General features: G+C 42.4%; 1 protein-coding gene across 2 annotated transcripts in view; it reads right to left on the reverse strand.

Moving 5' to 3' along the window:
- The window catches only part of wdr91 (WD repeat domain 91), a 55,341-nt gene that overhangs the window by 35,513 nt on the left and 4,570 nt on the right, over positions 1-15,258 (reverse strand). For both annotated transcript variants that reach the window (XR_010019244.1, XM_063058317.1), the window contains exons 3-8: positions 14,773-14,980; positions 5,184-5,266; positions 4,315-4,421; positions 3,211-3,394; positions 2,903-3,103; positions 1,109-1,299 (exon numbers count right to left, since the gene is read on the reverse strand). Coding sequence is in view for 1 of the 2 variants with exons in the window: in XM_063058317.1 (XP_062914387.1) it covers positions 1,109-1,299; positions 2,903-3,103; positions 3,211-3,394; positions 4,315-4,421; positions 5,184-5,266; positions 14,773-14,980 (974 nt within the window). In the remaining variant the exon portion in view is untranslated. The remainder of the gene's footprint in view (positions 1-1,108; positions 1,300-2,902; positions 3,104-3,210; positions 3,395-4,314; positions 4,422-5,183; positions 5,267-14,772; positions 14,981-15,258) is intronic.

A 15,258-nucleotide genomic window follows, 5' to 3' on the forward strand; every position in this document is an offset into this window, starting at 1 on the left:
TCGTGTGCCTATTTAAGGATCTGTTAAATATCTCTAATGTATCTGCCTCTACTACCAACCATACCAATTCACCCACCACTATGTAAAAAAATTAGCTCTGACATCCCTCTGTACTTTCTGCCAATCACCTTAAATTATAACCCTCTGGTACTTACTATTTCTGCCCTGGGAAAAAAACTCTAGTTATCTACTCAATCTATTCCTCTTTACATTTTGTGTACTGCTATCAAATTGATTCTCATCCTCCTTTGCTCCAAAGAGAAAAGCCCTAGCTCACTTAACTTATTCTCACAAGACATGCTCTCTACCCCAGGCAGCATCCTGTTAAATCTCCTCTGCACTCTCTCTAAAGTTTCTTCCTTCCTATAATGAGGCAACCAGAACTGAACAATATTCCACGTCTAGTCTGACCAGGGTTTTACAAAGCTGCAACATTACCTTGTGGCTCTTGAACTCAGTCTCCTGACTAATGAAGGTTCAGGCACCATACACAACTGTAACTTTAAGGGACCTATGGACGCGAACCCCGGGATCCCTGTGCCTCCTCACTGCTAAGAACTATGTACTCTGTCTTCAAATTCGACCTTTCAAAGAGAATTACTTAACACTTTTCAGGGTAGAACTCCATCTGCCATTTTGCAGCCTAGCTCTCATCCTGTTAATGGTCCATTGTAACCTAAAACTACCTTTTACATAATGCACAACTCCACCAATCTTGTGTTATTTAGATTCTGATGTCCACTGTGTACATTAGATTCAAAACAAGCTAGTTATACTCCTGGAAGGAGAGGTAACCCCTGGAATACATTCCCACTGGAAGTGTTGCTGAGAGTTATCATGCCCAGAGAGACAGAGAGACAGAGAGACAGAGAGACAGAGAGACAGAGAGACAGAGAGACAGAGAGACAGAGAGACAGAGAGACAGAGAGACAGAGAGACAGACAATGCACTTCCAGAATATACATTTAATGAAATTTACCCTCCAATAAACCAAGGCCATCACATTCCTCCAACTTGTTTATAACTTTAGCATACAGTCACAGAATCACTTATAAGGGAATTAACATCCAAGCTATTAATTGTTCACAATATACCCAGAGCTGCTCACCTGCAATGCATGATTGAAGAGTGATGCTCCGCATATTCCTCCTGACTCAAGACAATGAAAGGCTGCTCATTCCCTCCATCCAGGCTGCTCTTCTTCAGTTTGGAAGAGGAATCCAGCTGATCTGCTGACAATTCAGGACTACTAGGAATGTCAATCTCTGCATTACTGCAGTCAAGCTTTTTCTCCGTACCCTACACGTAGCAAAAGTATATTCACAGTGACTTTGTAACTTCAACAAGCAAATATATATGAAATTTATATAGGTTGCCTTATTAACATAATCTTGAAGCCATCCATAAAAAATCTGATGCAACTCTTTACAACAGGGACAATAATAACAGACCAAGGGTCCTAGATTTCATCTTTGAGCAAAGTAGCCCTTTTCATTTAGAGCAGTAGATGCGATGAATCGGGGCTGCCCGAACACATTGTATTTACAGAGTAGAATCTGGCTCGACTTTGATGTATTCCGCAATGAACAAATTCTGTTTCGCTCTATCTAGGTTTACAAGAGGTAGCAGTAGAGTCCTAAGGTCATTGAACTGCACCTCACAGGATTCAAGACAGTTAGGATTTACTATAAAATGTCAAAGGAAGTAAAATAAATTATAAATTGTACTATTTTACATAATAACTGGCTGATATATTAACTACATGAAATTAAAGATCAGTGATGAAATTACTTTTATACGTCAATGGAAAACAGCAACTCTTGCCAAGTATTTTTGGATGGTGGGATGTTCAGCAAAGGTTGAGACTGAGACTGTGGCTGTTGAGTGCATTTTCGGTTCGGTTCAGGAAGCTTGGAAAGTCAGCCTGAGAATGGCAGGCTAACAATGACAGTCCAATTTACCATAACTGCAACAGTAATTTTTTTTACTGTAAAGATATTGCACCATGTTGCCAGCTGACTACGGTACACAAAAGCCATGTCACCAGAGCTAAATCTGATGAGCTCATTTGCAATTGGTATTATTAAGAAATTACATGACATCCAGAGCTTCCAGTTTAAGATGGCGCTGGTGAAACACAATGACACATTACTGCCAGCAAACAGATCTACTAACTATTAATCACACTTCTGCTGGATAACAATCACTGCAATCAATAGCCTGCAATTTTCCTTTCAGATATGAGTTTTTGAACCACCTGTACAACCTGGCATTTTAGCAGTGTGAACTGAAGTCCCAGAGGTACAGGACAGTTGCGCATGGCGTGCAAGAGCTGAATCGGGGCAGCGGGGCCCAGGCCTGACGGAGGAATGAGCTGATGTCTGACCATTGCTGGAGCAGACTTGCAGCTGATTTGAAGCAGGAGATCTGAGGTGATGCAAGGTAGAGTTGAGGCGACAAGGCCCGGGCTCAAGAGTGAGGAACGAGCTGATGTTTGACCCAATTTAAGTGCTGGGCCAGATTGAAAAGGTCAGAGTGCTGGAGCTGGAGGCAAGGGATAGGCCTGCATTCAGATCGCTGCCCACCGAAGTTTACTCATCTCTGCGCCGAACTGAGGCTCTGGCCTGCAACAAATGGGCTCCTAGACTGGCTTGATGGCTGCAAACTCACTTTCATGAAGTTTAGTTCTGAATGCTATTTGCTTACTTTTTATTGTTTGCATGACTTTTTCTTTTTTTTGTACATTGGGTGCTTGACTTTCTTTTTTAATCAGTTGTATTGATTTCTTTGCTTTGTAGCTGTCTGTAAGGAGACAAATCTCAAGGTTGTATAGACTGCAATATACATACTTTGATAATAAATGTACTTTGAACTTTGACGTACTGATCAATCTGGTCATTACCTGGCCAGTCTGTTTGGACAAGAGCTCCTTTCGTTCTTTCCCGTAGTCCAGCACTTTTCTCTGTCGTTGTTGTAGCGTACTTGGCTCCCTCTCAAGGTCTTGCACCCTCTTCTGACGCTGCTGGACAGTGCTGAGGTCAGCAGTCGTGCTTGCTAACATTTTCCCTTCTCTGGCAGCTGAGCCATCTTTGTTCTTGGCAGCCTGAATATCATGAACGAGAAAAAGCCAGCCAGCTTCCTAAAGCAGTGCCAATTATTGGAAGCGAAAACAGTGAAATATCAAATGGATTCACTGTCAACAACAAATACCTGGTTATTGATAACATCTTTTTTCCCAGTGGATACAGGTGACTGAGACTGCTGGGGAGGTGCCAAGTGCACGGAACCTTTCACAGGGGGTTTCTTGCTTTGCGGCAGTAACATTGACAGAAATGAACCAGCTTTAGTCTGAGATGGCATTGGAGATGAGGTCCTTTGACTCGACATCAAATCTCTGCATATAAACAGCACAAGTTAAGCTGACAGAAGGTATTATCACAGTCACTGACTTCCAAGTCAGCTCACAGTATGACGCATGACTTCCCATATCAGACCACATTCCATCAGTCTCCATGTAAATAAATGTGTTATAAATGGTGAAGACATTACCATAAGGACACAGTATCAGTAGAAAACACTGATACTGTGAAAACACAGACACTGCAGAAGCAAGATGACTTCCGGCTTAAGGCGTAAAGGATGGGGGGAAAACAGTAGGCACAACAGGAATGGGATTGATCTTGAGCTGCCATAGGCTCGGTGGGCGGATGGCTCCCTTTGACATAGTAGGGAAATATGGAAAGTCCAAGTGAGCTCAGGTATGATTCTCAACCTAGACCGAGTTGTCAGGTTAAATGTATACACGTGGTCTGTACTAAAGGTTAAAAGTTTTTAGGGGTTCTGTGCTCTGGAAAACTGGGATAGCCTTTCCAATGAAACCTGCCATAAACAAGTAGCCTGCCAAGGCCCACCACCTCAATTTCCATATTTCCTTACAATATAGAAGGCAGACATTCACTCAGATGGTGATAGTCATAGCAACAAGTTCAATTATGGAACAAACTGGCAGAGAATGTAGACAACAATTACATCAAAAAGGCATTTGGATGTACAAGGGTCAGAAAGATTTCGAGTGATACAGGCCAAATATGGGCAAATGGGAGAAGCTCAGGTGGCTGACTTGTTAGGATGAATGAGTTGGGTTAAAAGGCCAGATTCCATATTACTCTATAAAGCAGCATACAGAGCAAGCTGTCCTCAGTCCCTATGAGCAACAGATTCAATCCTGTGTAATAGTCGGTCCTGGAGCAACATGGAGAAAAGTATAAAGTTTATTAAAAACAGACATCACTACCGTTTGGGTGCAATACTCACAATTCAGAATCTCCCAACCGGTCCATATTCTGTACATAATAGGGTAACTTATGGTGAATCACCTCCTCCTCTTTCTTCATTTTTGCTTCTGCTTGAAGTGCAAACAACTAGGGTACAACATGAAACATTCAATAAACTAATATAATTTTTCAAATATATTAATTTATCAAGGCGTAGACTCCACTGGTATTTATTGCCCACCTCCTTTACCCTTGATCATGTGACAAATGACATCCCTGAAACTGACTGGTTAAAATCTACAATAAAACTCCTGTGTTGAAAATCAAACATACCCATACTGGTTGGTAAGGTATGAACAGGTCAAAAAACAAGCTCAACTGTTCTAATACTGCCGGGGACAACAGGTGCACTCTGCAGGGCAAATGGTATATAGGTTTACCATTCTGTGCAGTAGTATTTCTGTAATTTAAGTGCAAGGCTGTTACGCACCAGGTAAGAAAGCTAAAAGGAAAAAGGAATGAAGAAATGTGATTCTCGCACTTGGACTTGCCTTTCTTGTCCTCAGCAACTTATTTCCAATTCACCCATTCTTACACATCAGGCTCTCACATCTTCATCATCACCCACCCAACTCAAGTTTAATTATCAACTATACATGAACACAGCCAAACAAAACAACATTCACCTGGGGCCAAGGTGCAAAACCTGTCATCAGTGCAGGATAGACAGCTCCAGTCAGCACGCAACCGTCTTGGGATCACTGGGACTGCTCCAGCCATCCATAGCCCATCTCTGGAACACTGCACATTGGTGTTCAGCTTCCAGGTCCTCAGCCCCTCCCAAAACCCTAAAAAAAAAACCCATCCCTAGTTCTCCAGCCCCTGGATCTCAGCAGAATAAAGCACTACCTTCTGCCACAAAGCTTCATTTTCTTCTTGCAGCTGGTGGCGTCTCTGCACCTCTTCATCAAAGCTCAGCAACACAGGAACAGGTGACACAAGTTAAAGTAAAAACTTGAACAACATGTCAATTCTCATGTTTAAGATTGAAGAGGGATCTCACTTATTGATATGGTAAGCATTTTTACCCCTTTAAGAATCACCTCATTCTCACACCAAATGTCACCATGGAACAGTCCTACATTAAGACCATTCTACTACCTCTCTGACCTCAGTCTCAATCAAGCTCAGTAAAGAGAAATTGAGATCAGCACACCTCTAAACAAGCGCATCATATCAGAGCATACAGAATTCAGTAACAATAAACAATAACTCTTGCTATCTATACTTTTACCTCATCTTGAGGCACTTTTCTGGCTTTATTTGGACAATTACCATTCACTCTTGCCATTTAATTTCTTTGTCACAGATGTTATCTTTTCCCATTCACTGCTCTTAACTAAGTCTTTATCTTTAACTTTCCAATTTTGAGGAAAAATTAACTGGCTTCCTCCACAGAAGCTTCTTAACATGTTTGGTATTTTGATTTTATTTCTATCCTGTTGCAAGTTTAATTATTTTCTTAATTGGTTTTAATTATGTCCTGTCATTTTGCATTACACTCACCCATGCATCTATTTTTAGTAGGTTTGGCAACTGTAATGGCATTTTCACAGGTCTCTGTAAAAAAAAAAAATCCCTCAGACAGCTGCAACTTATTCAGAACACTGCTGCTAGAGACCAAGGAAGTAGAACGCATCACCCCAGTTCTCAGATCACTACACTGGCTTCCTGACCAGAGGACTGACTTTAGAATATTACTAGTGGTTTATAAAGTACTGAATGGTCTAGGCCCAAAATACATCTCTGATCTCTTATGGCATCATGAACCTTCCTGAGCTCTCAGGTCATCTTGGGCGAGTCTGCTTACTGTCCCCAGGTTGAAAACTAAACATGGTGAAGCAACTTTTAGTTACTATTCTCCACATAGTGGCATGCAAAAGTTTGGGCACCCCTGGTCAAAATTACTGTTACTGTGAATAGCTAAGCAAGTAAAAGATAACCTGATTTCCAAAAGGCATAAAGTTAAAGATGACACATTTTTTTAATATTTTAAGCAAGATTACTTTTTTTTATTTCCATCTTTTACAGTTTCAAAATAACAAAAAAGGGAAAGGGCCTGAAGCAAAAGTTTGGGCACCCTGCATGGCCAGTACTTAGTAACACCCCCTTTGGCAAGTATCACAGCTTGTACATGCTTTCTGTAGCCAGCTAAGAGTCTTTCAATTCTTGTTTGGGGGGGATTTTTGCCCATTCTTCCTTGCAAAAGGCTTCTAGCTCCGTGAGATTCTTGGGCCATCTTGCATGCACTGCTCTTTTGAGGTCTATCCACAGATTTTTGATGATGTTTAGGTCAGGGGTCTGTGAGGGCCATGGCAAAATCTTCAGCTTACACCTCTTGAGGTAGTCCATTGTGGATTTTGAGGTGTGTTTAGGATCATTATCCTGTTGTAGAAGTCATCCTCTTTTCATCTTCAGCTTTTTTTTAAAAAAACACACGGTGTGATGTTTGCTTCCAGAATTTGCTGGTATTTAATTGAATTCATTCTTCTCTCTACCAGTGAAATGTTCCCCGTGCCACTGGCTGCAACACAAGCCCAAAGCATGATCGATCCACACCCATGCTTAACAGTTGGAGAAATTCTGCACCCTTTTTTCTTCAAACATACCTTCGCTCATTGCAGCCAAAAAGTTCTATTTTAACTTCATCAGTCCACAGGACTTGTTTCCAAAATGCATCAGGCTTGTTTAGATAGATAGATAGATGTACTTTATTAATCCCGAGGGAAATTTGGTTTCGTTACAGCCGCACCAACCAAGAATAGAGCGTAAATATAGCAATACAAAACCCCCAACAATCAAACAACAAAATGCAAGCTATGCCAGATGGAAAGTAAGTCCAGGACCAGTCTATTGGCTCAGGGTGTCTGACCCTCCACAGGAGGAGCTGCACGTTCGATAGCCACAGGCAGGAACCACCTCCCGTGCAGCCAAGTGTTGTATCACGGTGGAATGTGGCCGAAGTCCAACAGTAAAAAGTTCAATATCCAGTCTGCAAGCACGTTCCTCAATCATAATATGCCCCGGATTGCACCATCTGTTGTTAACCAGATCAGTAAGCACCCAACTCCTTTACGCTTACCGCATTCAGTGCGCTTCCGGTCAGCCGGAATGGTATTACCCACCAAACTCCTCTTCTCCAAAAGTCTCTGTTGTCTCGACCCAGTCCTCTTTTCTCGGCTTTGTGATCCCCCTGCATCCTATGTGTATTTTCCTCCAGATTTCAGCAGGGGTGTCCGCCACTCTGTTCGCTAAACCGGCCAGTATTTGCTGTTCCGTGGAATACACAATGCGACCTTGCTTCTGTCCCGCATGTCGGGATGTACCTCTGGCAACTTCTGACGCTGAATTTTGTGGTGAGAACGCAGGAAAGGTTTTCTTCTGATGACTCTTCCATGAAGGTCATATTTGTGCAGGTGTCACTGCACAGTAGAACAATGCACCACCACTCCAGAGTCTGCTAAATCTTCCTTAAGGTCTTTTGCAGTCAAACGGGGATTTTGATTTATCTTTCTAGCAATCCTACGAGCAGTTCTCTCGGAAAGTTTTCTTGGTCTTCCAGACCTCAACTTGACCTCCACTGTTCCTGTTCACTGCCATTTCTTAATTACGTTACGAACTGAGGAAACGGCTACCTGAAAACACTTTGCTATCTTATAGCCTTCTCCTGCTTTGTGGGCATCATTTATTTTAATTTTCAGAGTGCTAGGCAGCTGCTTAGAGGAACCCATGGCTGCTAATTGTTGGGACAAGGTTTGAGGAGTCAGGGTATTTATAAAGCTTTGAAGTTTGCATCACCTGGCCTTTCCTAACAATGACTGAACAAGCCATAGCCCAAACAAGCTAATTAAGGTCTGAGACCTTGGTAAAAGTTATCTGAGAGCTCAAATCTCTTAGGGTGCCCAAACTTTTGCATGGTGCTCCTTTCCTTTCCCCCCCCCCACTCTAAAACTGTACAAAACAAAATTAATACACTAATCTTGCTTAAGATGTTGAAAAGAATGTTTCATCTTTAACTTTATGACTTTTGGAGATCAATTCATCTTCTGCTCACTTAACTATTCACAGTAACAGAAATTTTGACCGGGGTGCCCAAACTTTTGCATGCCACTGTATCTGGAATAACCTTCCAGAGGATCTGAAGTTTGCCCCAACTTTAAGCTTGTTTAAATTGAGGCTTAAAACTTTTCTTTTCGCTGTAACTTTGAAGTAGAATCTCCTGCACTGTAACTTTTATTCCTTTTTTAAATCTATTTCTTGTGTGACTTTATTCTTTTATATTGTCTGAAATTTGATGTTTGATTTTTTTTTATCTTGTTCTTTGTAAAGCACTTTGAACTACCTTGTGTTTGAAAAGTGCTATACAAATAAACTTGCCTTGCACGACAAATATCAAATCCCCAGCTGAAGGCTTTCTGGCTTTGCCGGGTAAGACAGCAGCAAACACGAAAATCTGGTTTTCCATTCCACACCCAAGTCAAGAGCCCCAATACATGTCCCAGGAATAAATGTTAATACATGTACCATCTTAAAATTCAACAAGTTTCCTAATCAGATGAATAATTTAAATCCATGAATTTTAATTTCAGATGCCAATCTCACATGAGGAACTTTATAAAGTTTTCTGGACATCCACACAAATAACATCCAGAAATATGCAAACTCATTCTAGCCTTAGATTAATTAGTCTTTATATAAATCTAATTTATACAAGTCTAACTTTATACAAATGAGTCACCATACAGGACTGAAATAGGACACCTGATTGAATGGTGCCTCAACAACAATTTCTCATGCAGTGTCAGTAAAACTAAAGAGCTGATCATTGACTACAGGAAGGAGGAGAGCTAACATACGCCAGTCTACATTAGGGGATTGGCGGTTGAGAGAATCAGCAGCTTTAAATTCCCTGGGTTTTAGCCTATCACCTGACCAGCCCTGAGCTCCGTACCATCACAAGGAAGGCATGTTAGCATCTTAACTTTCTTAGAAGGTTAAGGAGGTTCAGCATGTCACCAAAAATTCTAACAAACCTCTACAGACGTATTGTTGGAAGTATGGTTTGGTACAAAAATTCAAACGCACAGGAATGCAAGAAGCTGCAGATATAGTGGACCCAGCACAACCGTCCTTTTCAGCAAAAGTAGCTACACAAGGCACTGCCTCAAGAAGGCGATGCCTATCAAAGACGCTCACCATCTGGGCCACACCGTCTTTTCACAGTTACTATCGGCCTGGTAGGTACAGAAGTCTGAAATCAAACACCACACCAGGTTCAAGAACAGCTACTTCCCTTCAATCATTTGGTTCCTCAACCTACACCATCCTTAATCATTACTTCAGTACCTATAACAAAAAGTTATAAAAAATCATTTCTTGTTCTTTGCTTCAGCAGCAAAAGGTGATCACATAGGGGGCGATATTCATGTGTTAAAGGTTACAAAGACCACTTTTAAGATTATGTAAATACTTTACTAAAACACAGAGGAACGGAATACCTCTCAATCAATCAACTGATCCAAGGAAGCTCAGGTGTCCAACAGCAATTTTCTTCTCTCTCCCTGCCTTGTGTCATAGCACTGGTCGCAACTCCAGTCTAAAACAAGGTTCCAATTTGCACAAAATCACCGCTTTTCATCTCCTTCAAGACCCCTAGTTCAGTACTTTTCCATTGTACCAGTTACTGTCCCTCCTTCTCTTTCTCATTTAGGTACATAAAGATAGAAACTGCAAGTTCTGCAGGGAAAAAACCTGCCATGATTATCCACTCACAAGGCTTTGTATCAGTTCTCCGCTATGTTCTGAAAACATTTCCCACATTCCAAGCTGACACCATTTTGCCTAAAATCACCATTTTGTGTTAACACTTTTAAATGTACTAATATGGAACCTCCGCAACTTTTGAACAATTTAACTCTCTTCTTACAATGGAGCACCTTCCTGACCACTTTGCCCTACAACAGATTTAGTTCCTTTTTGTGTTCTTTCTTGTATAAGTTATGTTGCTATTGTGCCTGTGATACTGCTGCATTTTTCATTGCACCTGTGCCTACATGCACATACATTTGACAAAAATGTGACTGAGTTTAATTTCCTTATTTCCTTCTCTCATGTTAACATGAGCATGCAGATTTCTAACATGAAGGAATGATTTTAAATATCAAACAAGTGCTGGAAGATCATAGTTAGGATATTCTCACTTTATTTAAAATAATGGAAAGGAAACTATTTATTTGTAGTGACTGGTTGCTCTTTGATGCCATTATTTCATGTGAATTTGCTACCATTAGTCTCTCCAAGTTCAGGGCCCTAATTATTCAACTATTATTTTTCTTTTAATTTTTTGCATCTTATTCTGATCCTCAATTGAAAATAATGAGGCAAATATATTCTGTAATATCATCCTCAACATGTCCAATTGTCCAAAATCAACAAAACAGCTAGCTATTACCTTCAGAAAGGGGTGGGAGGGAGAAGTGCACACACTCCTGTCTACTTCAACAGCGTCAAGGTTGAGAGCTTCAGGTCCCGAAAGGTGAACAACAATAGCCTGTCCTGGTCCATCCACAATGATGTCACAGCCAAGAAAGCTCACCATTGCCTCAACTTCCTTATAGGCTAAAGACATTTGGAATATTCCTTTTGACTCTTACGAATTTTTATTGATGCATTCTTTCTGGACACAAGAAGGCTTGTTACGGCAACTGCTCTGCACATGACCTCAAGAATCTGCAGTTGTGGACACAGCTCAGCACATCACAAGAACCAGCCTCCCCTCTTCGACCTGCCTATACTTTTTGCTTCCTCAGTAAAGCAGTCAGCATAAACATCTTGTGCATTTTCTTCTCCCCTGCCATCAGGCAGAAGATACAAACGCCAGAAAGTGCGTACCACCAGGCTCAAAGAGAGCTACAATCCCACCATCATCAGTCTTGAATGGTCTTCTTGTGCCACAAGATGGACTCTTGGCCTCACAAACTACCTTATGATATTGCATTTTATTGTTTACCTGCACTGGACCCTTTTGGCAGCTTTTACAGTCTATTCTGCAATATTATTTCTTTAACTTATTCTAGAGCAATGCACTGTATAATGATCTGATTTGTATAACCAGAATACAAGCTTTTCACTGTACCTGTATGTCAATACATGTGACAATCATGAACTAATACTAATACGCTTCCCATGTCACCCCTGGCCACTTTCTTCCTTACACAATTATAAAAGTTGTGTTTATCTTGGTACTGGTTGTAAAATGTTCCCATTCCCTGACCAGTTGCTTTGTCCTTACTCTTAATAATTTCTCCTTTGGCTCCTCCCACTTCCTCCAAACTAAAGGTGTAGCTATGGTCACCCATATGGGTCCTAGCTATGCCTGCCTTTTTGTTGGGTTTGTGGAACAATCTATGTTCCGTGCCTATTCTTGTATCTGTCCCCCACTTTTCCTTCGCTACATCGACGACTGCATTGGCGCTGCTTCCTGCACGCATGCAGAACTCGTTGACTTTATTAACTTTGCCTCCAACTTTCACCCTGCCCTCAAGTTTACCTGGTCCATTTCCGACACCTCCTTCCCCTTTCTAGATCTTTCTGTCTCTGTCTCTGGAGACAGCTTATCCACTGATGTCTACTATAAGCCTTCTGACTCTCACAGCTATCTGGACTATTCCTCTTATCACCCTGTCTCTTGCAAAAACGCCATCCCCTTCTCGCAATTCCTCCGTCTCCACCGCATCTGCTCTCAGGATGAGGCTTTTCATTCTAGGACGAGGGAGATGTCTTCCTTTTTTAAAGAAAGGGGCTTCCCTTCCTCCACTATCAACTCTGCTCTTAAACGCATCTCCCCCATTTCACGTACATCTGCTCTCACTCCATCCTCCCGCCACCCCACTAGGAATAGGGTTCCCCTGGTCCTCACCTACCACCCCACCAGCCTCCGGGTCCAACATATTATTCTCCGTAACTTCCGCCACCTCCAACGGGATCCCACCACTAAGCACATCTTTCCCTCCCCCCCTCTCTCTGCATTCCGCAGGGATCGCTCCCTACACAACTCCCTTGTCCATTCGTCCCCCCCCATCCCTCCCCACGGATCTCCCTCCTGGCACTTATCCATGTAAGCGGAACAAGTGCTACACATGCCCTTACACTTCCTCCCTTACCACCATTCAGGGCCCCAAACAGTCCTTCCAGGTGAGGCAACACTTCACCTGTGAGTCGACTGGGGTGATATACTGCGTCCGGTCCTCCCGATGTGGCCTTTTATATATTGGCGAGACCCGACGCAGACTGGGAGACCGCTTTACTGAACATCTACGCTCTGTCCGCCAGAGAAAGCAGGATCTCCCAGTGGCCACACATTTTAATTCCACATCCCATTCCCATTCTGACATGTCTATCCACGGCCTCCTCTACTGTAAAGATGAAGCCACACTCAGGTTGGAGGAACAACACCTTATATTCCGTCTGGGTAGCCTCCAACCTGATAGCATGAACATCGACTTCTCTAACTTCCGCTAAAGGCCCCACCTCCCCCTCGTACCCCATCTGTTACTTATTTTTATGCACACATTCTTTCTCTCACTCTCCTTTTTCTCCCCCTGTCCCTCTGAATATACCTCTTGCCCATCCTCTGGGTCCCCCCCACTTGTCTTTCTTCCCGGACCTCCTGTCCCGTGATCCTCTCGTATCCCCTTTTGCCTATCACCTGTCCAGCTCTTGGCTCTATCCCTCCCCCTCCTGTCTTCTCCTATCATTTTGGATCTCCCCCTCCCCCTCCAACTTTCAAATCCCTTACTCACTCTTCCTTCAGTTAGTCCTGACGAAGGGTCTCGGCCTGAAACGTCGACTGCACCTCTTCCTACAGATGCTGCCTGGCCTGCTGCGTTCACCAGCAACTTTGATGTGTGTTGCTTGAATTTCCAGCATCTGCAGAATTCCTGTTGTTTGCTTTGTCACTTTTTTAGTTAGCAGTTCCACTGGAAGGCAACATCTCAATTTAAGCCACAAACCACAAAGCAGGAGAGGGGAGGAAAACAAATCAAGTGAACATAGAACCGTTCGGTCTTCAATCTTGTACCAACCTTTACCTATTCTAAGATCAATTTCAATCTTCCTTCTATGTAGCTCTCCATTTTTCTATCATCCATATGACTATCTAAGTAAGAGTTTCTTAAATGTCCCTAATGTAACTGCTACCACCACCACCAGCAGGGTGGTCCACAGACCCACCACTCTCTGTAAAAATCTTATTTCAGGCACTCTCCATATGCTTTCCTCCGAACACCTTAAAATTATACCCCTTTGTATGCCATTTCTGCTCTGGGAAAAGATGTCTGGCTATCCTTGCAATCCATGCTTCTTATCCTCCTTTGCTCCAAGAAAAAAGCCCTAGCTCACTCAACTTATTCTCACAGGACATGCTCTCTAATCCAGGCAGCATCCTGGTAAACCTCCTCTACATCCTTTCTAAAGCTTCCGAAAATGAGGCCACCAGAACCGAACACAATATTCCAAGTGTGATCTAAGCAGGGTTGAACCAAATGGTGCAGCTGCTACTGTGATCCCTGCTGGAAAGTGGCTGTGCAGTGCATGCCACCCTGATTCATGCCTCAATGATCTCAAAGACTCTCCACCTGGATGTACATGGTTATTCTGATTACCTGCAACGTGGTCAGCACTTACTGAATAAAGAATGATGGGTGGAACCGCTGGACCACCAACCTGCCTGCTACAAACCAACACTAATGCTTCATGGTAAACATTCTTTCCAACCTAACTGTAACCGCATGACCTTCCGAAGAAAAGGGGAAAAGTGTACACAATAAAATAGAGTCCAATATAGGGCAAAGTGGTCATGGAGCTGCTATATTGCAAGGAAGAGTTAAATTTGCCAGATGTTAGAGGTTCCTCCTTAGTATGTTTAAAAGTGTTTTATCATAAGACAAAATGTTGCCAGCTTGGAATGTGGAAAAGGATAATTCATTGCAGAACCAACCTTTCACTTGTTTGGTCAAACATTCACTGGTAGAAGAGAGCCTGAAAAGGTCTAAGAACAGACAGTTTGATATGTGAAACAAGTGTGATTGTGAGAAATAACAAGGAGGACAACTAAGCTGTTAAGTGGATTCCTTGCATTACCAGGAAAGGGGTTGGCATCCTAGAAGACTGGACACATTGTGATTTTCCATAAGGCAAAGTCACATCTCCTGCGCAAATTTGAAAGAAAATTACTTAGACAGCAAATTTTATTCCACATCTCAGGCGACTGTGAATTTTGTAAGGATAAATTTCCGTCACCCAAATTGCTGGTACGTAGCAGTCACCTGCACTTTTCAAGCTGTCTGGATTTCAGTCTGCTGCCAGTGGCACTGGCTCCCTCCTCAAATGACTGACAAGTAGAAGAAAAGTTGATCTTTCATTTATAACAAAAGGATATGCATGCACTGAAACAGCACACTTAGGAAATTGTGCAGTGACACCAGGAACGTTTCTGCCCACTGCTTGGAGAAATACGTGGCAAACACCTGGTTTTGCTCTGGATTTGGAATGAAGGGAAGGATGAACCACTCCTTCCATTCGGGCTGGTTCTGCAGTTCCAAGGAGTATTTCTGGAAGAATTCTTGGGTTTTATCAATCCTGTTGGACTACAATAAAACAAGAGGAAAGAAAATTACTTTGCCTTAGTCCCCAGCTCTCAAGTGTGCACTGCCATATGGAAGTATTATTCAGACACATTACCATCATTAACAAAGAATCCAACCCTACCACCCTTCGCCTCCCCCACCCATTTTGCAAACACCTTACATAACACAAAGACAAGTGTTCCTGTTTACAGTTTGGCCTAAGTAGCCAACATGGATTGTCTAGGGAACCTACAGGAGGTGTATGCTCAAAGGCACAAAGTAGGAGGGTGAGCTAGTGG

This window comes from Mobula hypostoma, chromosome 9 (assembly GCF_963921235.1).
Source record: "Mobula hypostoma chromosome 9, sMobHyp1.1, whole genome shotgun sequence".
In the NCBI taxonomy this organism is placed as follows: domain Eukaryota; kingdom Metazoa; phylum Chordata; class Chondrichthyes; order Myliobatiformes; family Myliobatidae; genus Mobula; species Mobula hypostoma.